This window comes from Bos mutus, chromosome 5 (genome assembly GCF_027580195.1).
Source record: "Bos mutus isolate GX-2022 chromosome 5, NWIPB_WYAK_1.1, whole genome shotgun sequence".
NCBI lineage: Eukaryota > Metazoa > Chordata > Mammalia > Artiodactyla > Bovidae > Bos > Bos mutus.
Genome location: NC_091621.1, coordinates 48,484,990 through 48,499,749, shown reverse-complemented (window position 1 = coordinate 48,499,749; position 14,760 = coordinate 48,484,990). Strand labels below are relative to the sequence as shown.

At 42.9% G+C, this 14,760-nt stretch overlaps 1 protein-coding gene across 3 annotated transcripts in view; it reads left to right on the top strand.

Moving 5' to 3' along the window:
- PLXNC1 (plexin C1) overlaps nucleotides 1-14,760 on the top strand; it is a 156,128-nt gene that overhangs the window by 20,414 nt on the left and 120,954 nt on the right. For all 3 annotated transcript variants that reach the window (XM_070370909.1, XM_070370912.1, XM_070370910.1), the window contains exons 2-3: nucleotides 2,478-2,618; nucleotides 14,049-14,183. In XM_070370909.1, coding sequence (XP_070227010.1) covers nucleotides 2,478-2,618; nucleotides 14,049-14,183 — 276 coding nt within the window. The remainder of the gene's footprint in view (nucleotides 1-2,477; nucleotides 2,619-14,048; nucleotides 14,184-14,760) is intronic.

Here is a 14,760-nt window from a genome sequence, read left to right as displayed (position 1 = left end):
GCCCAGATCATCCAGTGGATGAGAACCAAACTTGAATTGTAAACCTAACCTCTCTGATCCCTAGTCCCAGGTGGTTTGTTGTATGCCACCAGCTCTCAAGTTCTGGGAACATTGATTTAATGGCCATGCTAGTTACCTGTGCTGTTGATCCAGGACTTAATTTAGAAAAATGCAATTATTGAGAAACAGTCAGAAGTCAGGGAAAGATGTTAGAGAAGATGAAACAGTAATTTAGAAGCAATTTTCTCCCTGTTCCTTTCCAGCTTTTGAGCCACTTCTGGGTTTTTGGAGTCAATCTTTCACAAACAGAGTATTTCATCCTACCTCAGCAAAGGCTAACTGTGATATCATGATTCTTGGCTAATCTGAATCACTGCAGTTATTAAGCACCTATTGTATACCAGATATGGGTTTCCCTCGCAGCTCAGGTGGTAAAGAATCTGCCTGCAATGCAGACCTGGGTTCAATCCCTGGGTCACGAAGATTCCTTGAAAAGGAAATGGCAACCCACTCCAGTGTTCTTGCCTGGAGAATCCCAGGGACAGAGGAGCCTGGCAGACTACAGTCCATGTGGTGGTAAGAGTTGAACATGGCTTCCATTGTCTCATTTGGCCCTTGTGGATGGATAATCAACAATCCACAGTCTGTATCATTTGAGGAGGGAGAATGGATCCTCCAGCCAAAAAGATCAGTGTTAGAACATTCCAGATGCTCAGACAAAGATGACATCCAGTTCTCTGAGTGAAGCACTTCTGAGACACTCAAATATTTAACAAAAATAAGAAGTGTGGTCAGCTGATCTTAAGTTTGAACAATTCTGGTTTTATTTTAAAGCAAGATGTGTGGTGTGGTTTTACTTTTTTTTAATCTAAAGGTCACCGATTTTTCTTTTTCTACTCATAGTCACGAGGGATCCTTATCTAAACAGTGATCTATTGTTCTGATTTTAGACTCATAGAGATTTTTTTTTCCCCTCAACTTCATTTTCACAGGATAGTTCCTCATCTTCCCTGACGGTATTAGAAGTAATTTTTAACAGGAAAAAAAAACATCTCTAATGAGCTTTCTAAAAATCTTCTTCAACTGAGTTCACTATGGAATATTTTATGCAAATAAGTCACTTTCTCTTAGGTTATGACATCTCTTACTTGAAAAGAGATCACGGCATTGGAGAAACCCTTGCCAGCTTATCTTTTCCTCCCAGCGCAACTTCAACAAAGAAATATAGACAGTACTTTAAAGGCTTCAGAAATCAATTTGGTCCATGAATCCGTTTAGTTTAGATGTTAATGAAACTTGGTGGGTTTAAAAATAATGAATGTTTAATAAGACATAAATTGAAATACATAAACACTGTCGGCAATAATATAATGAAGTTAATAAGTCTCAGCCTCCCCCTGCCCCTCTCCCCCCACCCCAAATCGGGTGGTTTTTGGAGTTACCCTGATGCTTACAGAAGTCTGTGGGCTTTCCCATTGGCTCAGATGTAAATGTGCCTTTGCAAACCTGAGTGCAGCTGGGAACTGAGCTCCGGCAGATAATGCATGCTATCACACTGTTCAGCATACAGAGGGCAACGGCTCTTTCTAGCTCCATATCTTCCAGAGATTTGTATAACAAACTCCGTTTCCTGTCGTTGAAGGCAGGAAGCAGCGTGAAGCACTTCATGCCTTTAAACAAGAAAGAAAAAGACATTTGGGGCAATGCACTCTCTGCTCTGGCTTAAAGAGGGGCTTTATTTAATGATCGGGAGTGAGCCTGTGATCAAATGTGCTCAGAACCTCAGACCATTTAAATGCCTTCAGGTTCAGAGTTAGGTTTTTCGTTTCTTCTTCAGGAACATCAGCACCCAGGTCCAGTCCTTGTGCTTGGCTCCTCCTCAGCTCCATGGCTCTCTCTTACCCACCATCCATGACTCTATCTTTCCCTCTTTACCCTCTGAATGACTTACCCATCTCTGGGCTAACACACTGCTGCCTTCTTAGGAATCCAGATTCCTTCCGCTCTGCCATCACATCAAATAGGATGGTCCATCTCACACCTTAGGAAATGGCTTGTTTAACCTCGCAGAAGCCGAATCCTCTCCAAAATAAATTGTCACATGTTCCTGCAAATAGCCAAGTATAAGACTGTCTCCTTCCCAATTCAGTGGTGGGCTCTTTCTTGGCAATAAAGTGGACCTCGGTTTCATATATCTGCTGGGGGAGTGTTAAATGGATGGCTAGCTCACTGCTGGCAATCAATAGATGTTAATACGCAGTAAACAAATGGCTTTCCACAGGCTGGGCAAGCACAGTGATTCTGCAGATAAAGGGGATAAAAGGTTGCTCCTGGGGATCTTGCCTAAACAAATGTATTGGGGGCTCCAGTAGGATCCTTCCCAGGTGGGCATGAGTGACATTTTATCATCATGAGAATTATCATTGTTAAAAATTATCTTTTTGTTTTTTAATTTGTACGTTTGTGTGCATGTTCAGAAAAACGAGGATGAACCTGAAAAAGTCGAACCGATCGCATCATCTACCTTGATCCATTCCGACCTGACATCCGTTTATGGCACCGTGGTAATGAACAGGACTGTTTTATTCTTGGGGACTGGAGATGGCCAGTTACTTAAGGTTGGTTCTCTGTGCCTTCTTCAATGTCGATTTTAATATTGATCCATTTTGTGCTTTTGGCTTCTTTTTTGTTTGTTTTTTATTGCTTCTGGTTTATGCACAAGACCATACCGACTGCTTTATGTACTGCTCAGAGAACACCCCCAACCCCTGAAATGGCCTGAAAGAACTTTCCGGAAATCTATTCATAATAACCTCCCTACCCATGTGTGAGAGTGACAGCCCCCTTGCTTCCTGGGAACTTGTCAAGGCAGTTCCTTTCCTTACTCCTAAGCTGCCTGGGTGAAGCATATGGGGGTCTGGCCCTACTCCATCCTCGGTTCACCTTCCTAAGACTTTTAACCTTTCGATTCTGTCTCCTTTATGATGGAAATGTACAAAGCACCTGATTTCTCATAGCTTCAAAGAGAATAAAAAAACAAAAAACAGATGTTCCCTCTCCCCAGCCCACCTGCCACCCACATAGGGGGTTTGTTTTCTGCCCTTTGTACCCACACCCACCACAGAGAGGTTAGAGATCTGAAACCCTTTGAGACTCCCCTTGACTTTTATCTCTGAGGACTTTTTTTCCACTTGGTGGGTATACCACTGCTCAAGTTGAGATTTTTATTCACTGGGGCAGAGGGGCAGTGGGAAGGAAGAGAAAAATTCAGATACTACGTGACTCTGAAATTATATAGTGGTTATCTTATCAATTTCTTTAGTAAGCGTTTACTGAGCTCCTCCTGTGACCACCAACGTTCATGGTTCGAAAGGGCACTGTCTCTTTCACCCTAGTCTGATTCTCCTTTGTCTCTCTGTAGCCAGTTAATTTACTCCAATTCAAAATTGAAAACTAACAGATTTGTTTTCTCAAAGGATTTCCCACTGACAACTAGCTGTGTGACTTGAGGTCAATCACCTAGTCTCCCTGAGCGTCCATTTCCTCATCTGTAAAGTGAGATTGTACTGGATGACCCAGGAAACCGCTTTTTCTTCTGGTGGTCGCTGATTCTGTCTTCTGTGCAGTGATGCCCCGCTGTAGCCAAGCCTGCCTGCTGGCTGGCTTCCTCCAGATGCGCCCGAGTACTGCTCCCACACCTCTGCTTACACTGTACCTCCTCCCTGGATTACTCTTGTTTTTTTTCCCTCTGCTTTACTGAATCCTGTGAGTCTATGCTTTGGCTCAGCTCAAACTCCACCTCCTCTCTGAGCCCTCCTAAGACTGGAGTGTTCACGTTTCTCCCCCATCTCCCGAAATACCCGTTGTCTGTATCGTCCTTTTGGCTTGTCACAGATGTCTTGCTTGGATGCCTGACCTTTCCTCGTGTGTTTGTCTTGCCTTCCCGACTTGATTTTAAGCTTCCTGAGAAAGGAGGCCGGGAATTCCCACAGCCCAATACAGGGCTGAGTGCCTGGTAGATATTTGATTTAATCTGTTTTCTTTGGAGGAAACCCAGTAACATATGGGAGGGGGTTTGTTTGTATACACATTCTTTTAAAATATACATTGATCATCTTTCCTGTTGTGTTAGCTGTATTTCCTGGCGAAAGGTAAATACCCACCCGTCCTCGAGCACAAGTTTGCTCAGCACCGTCTCGGTGTTGTCAGGCTGTGTCCGGAGCTACTGTGACCTGGTCAGGCTGCTTAGACCCCTTCGCCTGGCAGAAGACGAACCGCCAGCCCTTACTGGGTCTCCTCACCAATTCTGTCCTCAGATGTGGGATATTTTTGACGAGTGCTTTGACAAGAACACCATTTCCCCAAAGCTGAGCCAACCAAACTGTTAGATGGTAAATCGGAGGTGAAGGAACACTCGGCTATAAATAGTTTCCCATGGGACGGCCTGGTTTTGCCTGTCCTGTTTGTTCACCCCCGCAGTTCGTGTGTACCTGGCTGGCGGGTACTGATGTGGTACTTGAGGGGTGGAACTGAGCTGCAGCCTCAAGCTGCTGAGGAAGAGGTGGCTGACCCAAGTCTCACTTTCTTCGGCATCTGTCCAGGCTTCACCTTCAAAAGTCGCATCTGTAGCCTTGCTTGTAGGGTTCCAATAACAGGGGCAGGTCCATTTTCCGTTTCCTTGTTTTGGTGCTCGTCACTCTACCCGTTCTAACTAACTTAGTCCTCTCCACCACTCGGTGAGGTAGATCGGGGTCCCTACCCTCTGGGCTGAGGACCGGTGCCTCTGGTCAGGTCAGTGGTGGCATTAGATTAGAAATAAAGTGCACAATAAAGGTAATGTGCTGGAATCATCCCCGAAACCATCCCCCCAGCCACCCCAGGTCTGTGGAAAAATTGTCTCCCATGGAACCAGTCCTTGGCATTGCAGTCCACAGGGTCACAGAGAGTCAGACACGACTTAGCTACTGAACAACGACATGGGGTCACAAAGAGTCTGACACGACTTAGCTACTGAACAAGGACACGTGGCAGAGCGGGGATTTGAACCAGGAGCCACTTCAGAGACTGACTGGTATCCTTCAGGTTGCTCTGACTCGGTAGCTGCTGCCCCAGGTATGGGCAGCCACTCCATGAAGGGCCTCTGGGGAGAGTGGGAAGGCGGCTGACAGGAGGTCATGATGACGGGGGTGGGGGCGGGGCGATGAATCGGGGTTCTTAGAAGCTCAGGGAAGAATCCCAGCTTGAGAAGAAGCAGACCATCTGACTGAGGGACTACCTCACTGGCAGGAGAGCTTCTGAGGAATTAAACTCTACCCGCAGCTCCCCCTTAGGAGGATTCTGCCCTCGGGAGGAGGCTGTGAGCTCACCTGCCCACCCCCTCCCGGGCTCCCTAGGACAGCCCGGTCACTCCTACTCCCCCAGGAGTCCTGGGCACAGAGGGCTCGGTGCAGCCCCTTAAACCACCCAGAGTCCTGAGGAACCAGCACTGGGCAGGTGCTTTGGGAGAACCTCCAAATCCTTCATTCAAAAACTTCAAGCTTGTCCCTTGCCAGACTTGTCACTGGAACTGTTGGAAAAGACGAACATTGATAGACACAAGCTTGGCTTCTTAAGCCACAGAGCGGAGCTACTAAAGAGCAGAGAAAAACAAAACCCAACCCAAGGCAGCCTGAGGGGGGGAGGAGAAGAAAGGGCTTGGATCACCCACAGCCTGACTCATCAGTTTCCTCGGAGATCAAGAGTCGACAGCGTTTTGACAGACGCCAGGCGCCGTAGTATATGCCTGGTTGGATGAGAGGCAGGCACTAGCATTTGGGAGCCCATTGCTGTTTTTGACCAACACACACGCATGTACGCACACACGCACACACACACATCTACCCCACCCCCACTCCCACTCCCATTTCCTAAATCTCTGAAAACTTCATGGAGTTTTAATATAGTTTGGTGCCGTTAAAATGTCATGTTATTTAAATTTGTTTTATTGTAAGAGTAATACATGCTTATGGAGAAACTTTCTAAGTATTGGGGTATGAGGGGAAAGCAAAGAAAAAACGCCCCTGGTTTTCTTACACGGAAGCAGCCGCTGTCAGCATTTCACCTCTTTTTTTTTTTTATAACATAGTTGAGGTCAGACTCTATCCTATTTTGCATCCTTTTTTCTTCAGTTAATGAGGAAAGAAATGCTTGTATTAAAATGTTACGGCACACTTGTAAACAGTATTTTTAAATATCATGTTCTAATACGTGGAAACGTTTTGAGTTTAAGCTAAGATAGTGAATCATTTTTAACATGTCTTGAAAGGCATGCACTCTTTCAAGTCATCTAGTACTATCTCCGAAGGGAAGATTTTATTGATGATAAAGTGGAAAAATTAAAGACCTCACAATATGCTAATACTTTTGCTACCCTCTTCCTCCTGCTTTTATTCCAAAATTCCTTTATAAGATGTTAGAAAAACTGAACTAATTTGGAACTGAACATGTCCTTGTGATTGTCTACTTTGCCCCTTCCTTACCGACTTGCCATCCTCATGGTTGTGAGACAAGTTATGTCCACTTTTCTCTCTGGTTATTTCCTCATTTCACTTCCTTTCTGAGTATGACTGCATGTTATAATTTTTCAGTTGTCAGCGTCTCTACTGAGATCAGCTGAGAAAGTAGGGCCATGCTGAACTCAGTATTTGGGAATTCATACCCCATGTGTTACATGGCCAGGATGCTGCAATGAGTGCTCATTCTTACAAACATGGGCTGGCTCTTTCTCCAGACTGTGGTACACACTCGGGTGTAGTTTGGATTCCTTTGAGCTGACTCTGTTGCATATAGCAGATTATTTCAGGGGCAGAATTGAGTATTTTGAGCTTTTCCGGGTGGTAAAACAAGTAATAAAGAAACATGCATGAAATCTAATGTTTGTAACCTTACCCATGCGCATACCTTTCTTGTAAGCATAATAAGGCAGTGGGTGAGGAATAATAACAGCTAATGTTTCTGAGCTCAGACTGTGTGCCCAGCATTAGGACCAGTGTCTTCATGGATTAACTAGTTGAATGCTATTAACATCTCCACTTCATAAATGAAAAAACCTGAGGCTGTGAGATGATCGGTAACTTGCTCAAGGGGATTTGAACTGAAGCAACCAATCTTCTGGGCTTCCCAGGTGGCTCAGTGGGTAAAGAACCTGTCTGCAATACAGGATGATGCTGGAGATATCGGTTTGATTCCTGGGTTGAGAAGATCCCCTGGAGAAGGGCACGACAACCCACTCCATTTTTCTTGCCTGGAGAACCCCATGGACAGAGGAGCCTGGTGAGCTACAGTCCATAGGGCTCATAGAGTCAGACATGACTGAATGACTGAGCATAGCACAATGCAACCAGTCTCCCAAAAAATTGCACTGACAATTCAAATGTATTCTGTAGAGTTTGTGGAACTGTTTTGTAAATTATTATTATTTTCTGATATTGGAATATCTAGGTTAGTATCAAGATGCACATATTTGAGGTTTCATGAGAAAGGGCTCTGGCTTTTGTGGTTTTAGTTTGTTCCTATTCAGGGACAGCTTGCTTCAGTCCAGCTGGTGCAGACTTCTCTTTTAGAAAAAGGCAGAGCCCTGTCCTCTTGGGGCTGCATGTAGTTCCTGGGAGCCTCTGAAGTCCCTTAGGAAGCCTGGCTTTTCCCCGGTGAACTCCTTTAGAGCGAAGGTAGGAAATCTGTTCCGGTTGAGTTTTAGAATGGCTCCAGCAGTAAGAGGCTAGGGTTGGCTTTCTCCAACGTCCCTGGGCCTCAAGTAGAGTTCAGGACACAGGAAGCCATAGCCGGCCCTTTCCCCAGGTCCAGCAGAGAAACAGCACGCTTGTGCTTGCTTAGGACTGATTCCCTGTGTAGTTCTCCAAACTCTGCTCCTACCATGGAGGGAAATTCAACCCATTTCCAGAAAGTTCTTCCTGCCTCCACCCAGAGTAACCTCTGAAGAGTTTGCCTGGACTCTGGCTTTCAAAATTTTTGAGTGAAAAATAAGAGAAGTCTTTCATAAGGTCAAGCTCTGTTTATACTCCTACAGAATGTTCAAATAAGGAAAAGGAGGCCATGAGGAACCCAGGACAGGACCTGGGCCGGAAATGGGGGTGGTGGGGCTGGCTGAGCTGAGGTAACAGACCAAAAAGTAGAGAGAGTGGGGACTGTTGAAACTTGGAAGTGGCCTCCATGGTTGGCTGTTGAGAATGCCATGTTCAAGCTTACCCCATCTCATTCATTCCAGTTTGTGAGTGTGCAGGGACTCCCTGATTCAGAACAAGCTCTCCCGTGGAATCCACAAATCTAGAACTCGTGATTCAGGCTGTGTGTTTCTCTTACTACTTACACTGAAATCAGGAGACAGGAAACCAGAGAGGCATTTGCTTTAATCTTTCTATTTCATATTTATTATTACTCCTACCTACTAAAGCACAGTAAAGGCTACTGTATAATTACCTTGCTTTCTCGTTTGTCTGTGTGTGTGTGTGGTTTAAGTCTCCTTTGTAGCATTTCTCAGAAACTATTGATGGAAAAAAAAGTGAGAAGATTGTTTACACTTAACTGGTTAGCCTCACAGAGTGAGGTATAAGAAAAAAAATGTGGTGAAAAATAGTTTTAACTTCTTGAACACCCGTGGCTTCCCAATGTCATAGTAAAGAAAAAAATAGTCTTTCATTTAATTTTCCTCCCCCTCATTTTCCTCACCAGGCTATCTTTCCCGTGGATGGTGTTGTCCCTGTTATACAGCTAACTGTATGGTGTGGAAGTCTTACACACTATACATTTCAGGACTGTAGTTTGTTTTTTATTTATTTATTTTTGCATGCAACGAAAATCCCAAGGCTAGTTAATAGGCTGCCTTGAGGCTTCAGGAAGATGTCAACAGAAACAATATGTTGACACTAACTGAAATCCTGCATCGGGAAAAATTTGTTTTCTACACAGGCTGCAGCTGGAAAAATCTGAAGAGCCCTATAAAATCTTGAATGCTAATAAAGTATGTTTTTCATTTAATAAATATTTATTGGGCACCTTTTTTTATGTGCCAGGACCTTTTCTGGGTGCCAAGGATACAAAAGTGAACAAAACCGACAATGCCCCTACGCTCTTGGTAGGAAAAGAAAGACAGGGAACGAGTAAATGGATTAATTAGTGGTGAAGTCATTACACAAGGTGGTAAATGCCATGGAGAAAACAGAGTGATGGGTAGAGAGGGACAGTGGGGTACCATAGAAAGGTGACCAGGGAAGGCTTCTCAGAGGAGGTGACTTTTGAGACTCAAAGGATGAAAGGGTTTATGAGAATATACATGGCAGAGACTCACATTGACTTCAGACTAGATCTATAACAAGCGTGTATCCTGGAAGCAACAGATGAAAATCCACATCATGCCCGAGGAGTGTGTGTGTGTGTGTTGGAGGCATTTTCTCTTATGCAAAACTCAACCCATTTTGGGTTTCTGTGACTCACCATTACTTCCTGCATCACTTCACTGATCGTGTTCTTTTCCGAGGCTGCCCAGCTCCAGTCTTGCTGGCTGGCTTTTCTGTGTTGAAGTGGATGTGACTTTTGCAGTTAGAAGATCTAAGTGTTCTCTCAGCGTCCGCCTGCTGGGCTGGGGTTGGGTGGGGTCAGAGGTGATATTAATAGAAATCCGGAGGAGAAGGAGAGCCTTCCCCATCCTCTCCTGGAGTCATCTGAGAGAGATGAGAATCATGCTGAAACAGAGACCCCAGTCTCTGTGTAGCTTGTGGTTTAGTAAAATTAAAAATGTGATGAACATGGAAACTTCCTTGGGGCTGTGGAGAGCATTCTCTGCATAATCTAGCAAAAAGAAAAACATTTGACCCACTCATCCTCAAACACTTGAAATTTAGATTGTGTGTATGTATTTTTAAAGACAATGTATTAGCATTGTTCAAAACTCAAAAGAACCAAGAAAACATGCAGTGTTAAGTCACCCATTCTTGACTTCTGGGGCAACCAAATACCTCTCTGTAAAATAGAGATATTTTATATATGTCTACAAGCAAAAGGGGGAGGATAGTCTTTTCCCCATTTATTAAACATATATGTTATATATGTGTATACATGTAGATATATATTTAACATAGCATTTTGAACATATAATACATAATATGTTTGAACATATAATACGTAAAAAGCTTTCTAATTCTTTTTATTGCTAAATAGCATTTATTGTTTGCACTGTAGTTTACTTACCTGGATCCCTATTGTTGGGTACTTGGGTTGTTTCAGTCCTTTGTCGGAACACACAATGTTGCAGTAAGTCCCCATTACATCTGTCATTTCACATATATGCTAAGGGCTGTGGGGTCTAAGGATATGTGTTCTATAATTTTGATAGATGATGCCAAATTACCTTCTGGAGAAGTCTTACTCTCATCAACAATGAAGCATGTCCCTTTAAACCCAGCGTCTCTAGTTATTGTGACAAGCTTCGGTGTTGGCCACTCAAGGTAGCTTGTTCAGGAAACTGGCAAATCCTGGCACAAGTACACATTGGTAATTTAAAGAAAAAAAAAAAGCAATTTCCCTGCCATAGTTCCAAGTTTTAGAGAGAATACTGATGCCTTATCTCCAAGGGATCTAGTAAATAAATCTGTATTGACCCAAATAAGATCTTTCTAGCCCCTACTCATCTGCATCCACCATGCTCCAGAAATAAATAAGCTCCAGTAACAAACAACTGCACAGCAGCTCTAACTCACTGAAAGTGGATAAGTGATATGAGTAAATAAAAAGTATGTTTTTATTTACTTTTAAATTTTAAAGCAAATCCAAGACACTATGTCATTTCACTCATACATATTTTATTATACATGTCTAGGAAACTATGATCATTTCTTTATATCACCACAACCATAAAGCTGTTATCACAAATATTAATAGGAAAATTATAATTAAGTGAAAAGTGAAAGGGAAGTCGCTCAATCGTGTCCGACTCTTCACGACCCCATGACTGCAGCCCACCAGGCTCCTCCGTCCATGGGATTTTCCAGGCAAGAGTGCTGGAGTGGGGTAATTCTCCAAGAATTATCTAATAACAAGTCTAAATAACTAAATTTTCCTTATTGACTCAAGAATGTCTTTTTAAAATTGTTTTCTTCAAATTGGTATCTGATCAAGATATCTGAACAAGATCCTAAAATGACACTGAGGTTGGTCTGTTTCTCTGAGTCTGTGTGATCTCCTCTTGTCATTTGGTTCACCTCCATTGACTTTTTGAGGAAGGGAAGTCTGTGGTCCTGTGGAATGTCTCATATCGTGGATTTGGCTGTTCACATCCTTGTGGTACCATTTAGCTTGTTCCTCTACCCCTTCTGTTTCCTAATGCTAAATGGATGTTAGCACTAAAGGCTTATCAGATTTGGCTTCAGCTCTATTGGCAAGAATGCTTCATAGGTGTTCCTCCCAAATGATGGGTTTTATCCAATCAATTTGTAAACAGAGATCTGAACAGCAGGTTTTCTTCTCCTGACTCTAACTTCTATCAGTCTTATTTTTGTTTATATCTGACTTCTATCTCTTTCCTTCTATACAACCACGTTCCAAGAACCAGATCAGCTGTTTGCATCTGAGCTGATTAATAAGGAATGTGAATTAGAGATGGGAAGACAGGAGCCTGGCAAGTCCACACTTGGTCGGTCCCTCCCCGAGGTCTCCCTTGGCTCACCATTTTCTGTAGGCCACAGTCTCTAACAGAACTTTCCCTGATGATGGAAATGCTGCCTATCTGCACTCACAATATGATAACCACTAGCCATATGTGGATAGTTATTCCTTGAAATGTGACTCATGTGGCTGAGAAAGTGAATTTTTAATTAAATTTAAGTAGCCCTGTGTGGCTACTGGCTACCATATTGGATGGTGCAGCTGTAGAGTCATTTTTCAATGACTTGGGGTACAGACCTTTCCCAACTCCCTTGGGACCTAAATATTGCTTTTCCTTTTTTAAAAGTCATATTTAATGTATTTAGTTACATTGATTTTTTCCAGAGCTGCCACTGAACTTCGCAGTTCATGTGCTTCTCATGAGCTACCAGTTACACCAAATCCACCCAGGTTTGACTCAGAACAGATGATGGAAGGAAATCACCATCACAGGACAGGTCCAGATCCTGAGTGCATGCAGGATGCGGTTCCATCTGCCAAACTGATAAGGAGCCTATGGTTAAATAGCAAAAACGTGCTCACCATCAGGATGTGCGGCACAGGCATATTATAGCTCAGTAGATGTGTTGTAGACTTTGAAAAGAATCTCAGGTGCCACGTTTTTGTTTTTTCAAATTATATGCTCAGTGTAACTGATGGCCACAGTGGTAGAGAGATGAATGAATATAGATGCTGTATCTGGATGTTTTCAAACTGACAAAATGCTGAACATCCTCACTTTGAAAAGCATTGTATTGTTTGGGGCAAAGGGGTGGATACAGAGAGGATTAGGACATGGTGCCTACCCAAGAAGAGCTTGCAATCTAGTAATAGATTATTATCCATCGAGTATTGATTATGTGCTAAGCATTGTTCATAATTCTTATCTGGTCCTACAACAACTGTGTATAAGGAAAGCATTATGAGTTCCATTTTAGAGATGAGGAGATTGAGGCCCAGGGAGCTTCAGTAAACTCCTAGCTCAGAGTAGCACAGCTCCTGGAAGGGCAGAGCCAGGAGGCAAACCTGAGACCGAACTACCGTTCTGTTTCCCCAGGGTTAGGGTGATAGTCACCCGAGCGGCCTTCCTAGCCGTGTTTCAAACCACACCTTCTCACCGTGTCACTCCTATGCTCACAGCCCTGCTGTGGCTCCCTGTCTCTTACCCAGAGTAAGGGGCAAAATCCTTACACAGGCCAACAAGAACCTATGTGATCCATCCTATTACCTTGCTGTCCACTCCCTTCTACCTTGCTTGTTTTGCTCAGGTCATACTGGTCTGCTCTCATTTTAGGGCCTTTGCACCAATGGATTGCTCTTCTAAGAGCATCTTTTGTTCAGATACCTAAGTGACTTGCTCCAGAATCTCCTGCAAGTCTCTAAATGAATGTCGCCTTCTAATGAAGCTTACATTGAACATGCATCTTCCATCTCATTTTACTTGGACCTGTATCACCTGCTAACATATTTTTTAAGTATCGGAGTATAGTTGATTTATAACTGTGGATTAATTTCCAGTGTACAGCAAAGTGATTCAATTGTACATGTATAAATTGGTTCTTTTTCAGATTCTGTTCCTTTGTAGATTATTATGAGATATTGAATGTAGTTCCCTATGATATAAAATACCTGCTGGTGTATGTTATAACTTTATAATTCGTTGTTAATTATCATTTTGCCCCTCACCCCACGCATGCACATGAATATAAGTTCTATAAGGGCAGAATCTTCCCGCCATTTGTTCACTGCCATTTTGCAAACATCTAGAATGTGCCAGAATAATATAGTGGATGTTCAGTAGATATTTATTGACAAAAGATGAATGAAGCTCAGGAATGGCCAGTTTCAAAGCCACACTTATATTTGATGTATAAACAAGTACCTACTTGTTTAGGCCTGCTAAGTTGTCCTGGTTACTTTAAAACACATAGCCATGCAGACTCACATAGGCAAATCAGAGTAACCCATGCAAATATCTGTCAAACTGACTGCCTTCAGTTTTAAGATCACTTGGCATAGCACTAGTGAAGCTGTCACTGTAGCGTCTCATAAGGCCCCCGTGGTCAGAAATCGTGGACAGTGGGCTTCCACATGGAAGGATACTGCCCCAGCACTGAAGAGTGACCTTTTGTGTGTGTGCATGCACAGCTTTGTCCCCTACAAAAGCAGAAATACCAAGCTTGTCATCACTGGCCTTGAAGGCTGAGACATGAGCCGATGATGAAGGAAAGTAGCATCCCAGCCAGTGTGCATAGTGAGGAAGAAAGGATGTAGTCTTAGGATTAAGCAGTAAGTTTTGCCACCCTGAAATTCAAATTATTTAATGGACATTTTATTTCTTTTTTAAAAAACAGGTTATTCTCAGTGAAAATTTGGCCTCGAATTGTCCAGAGGTTATCTATGAAATCAAAGAAGAAACACCTGTTTTCTACAAACTTGTTCCTCATCCTAAGAAGAATATCTACATCTACCTAACAGCTGGAAAAGAGGTAGGTAGAAATACTAGTTACCATTTCTGTCTTATGAATACAAACTGTTTGACTGATGTCATTGTCCCATGGTAAAGCTTGTACTTTGAACTACTGAGTTTAAACACTGCTGCAAGCTCTGAGAAGACCTGCCGTGGTTCACAGGCATGGAATTAAAAACCTTACTGTCAGTAAGTAAGCAAGAAATATTACCTATTTAGACAATTTTATTATTGGCTATATTTCCAATGCCAAGTTTTTCAGAGAAGTGTGTGCTTGCAAATGGGTGCATAATCAGCAAGGTAACTGAATTTACACATTTATCATGTGGGCATTGAACGGTTAGATGCATTTATGAATATGCCCAATGGGATTGGCTTTGGAATTTGGGGTTAATATCAGGCCACAGTCTTATACACATTCATGAACCAGGAAATATATGGCACCCACCCTCCCTCTCTTAATTTATCTGGCTGTTTTAGTTTTTCTTCTTGCTTCTGCTTACTGAAATAAAAAGGATGCCTTTTTACATTTTCTTCAGTTTTAAAGAGCTTTCACCAAGGGAAAGAGGAGGGGAACTAATTATTATTGAGTTCCT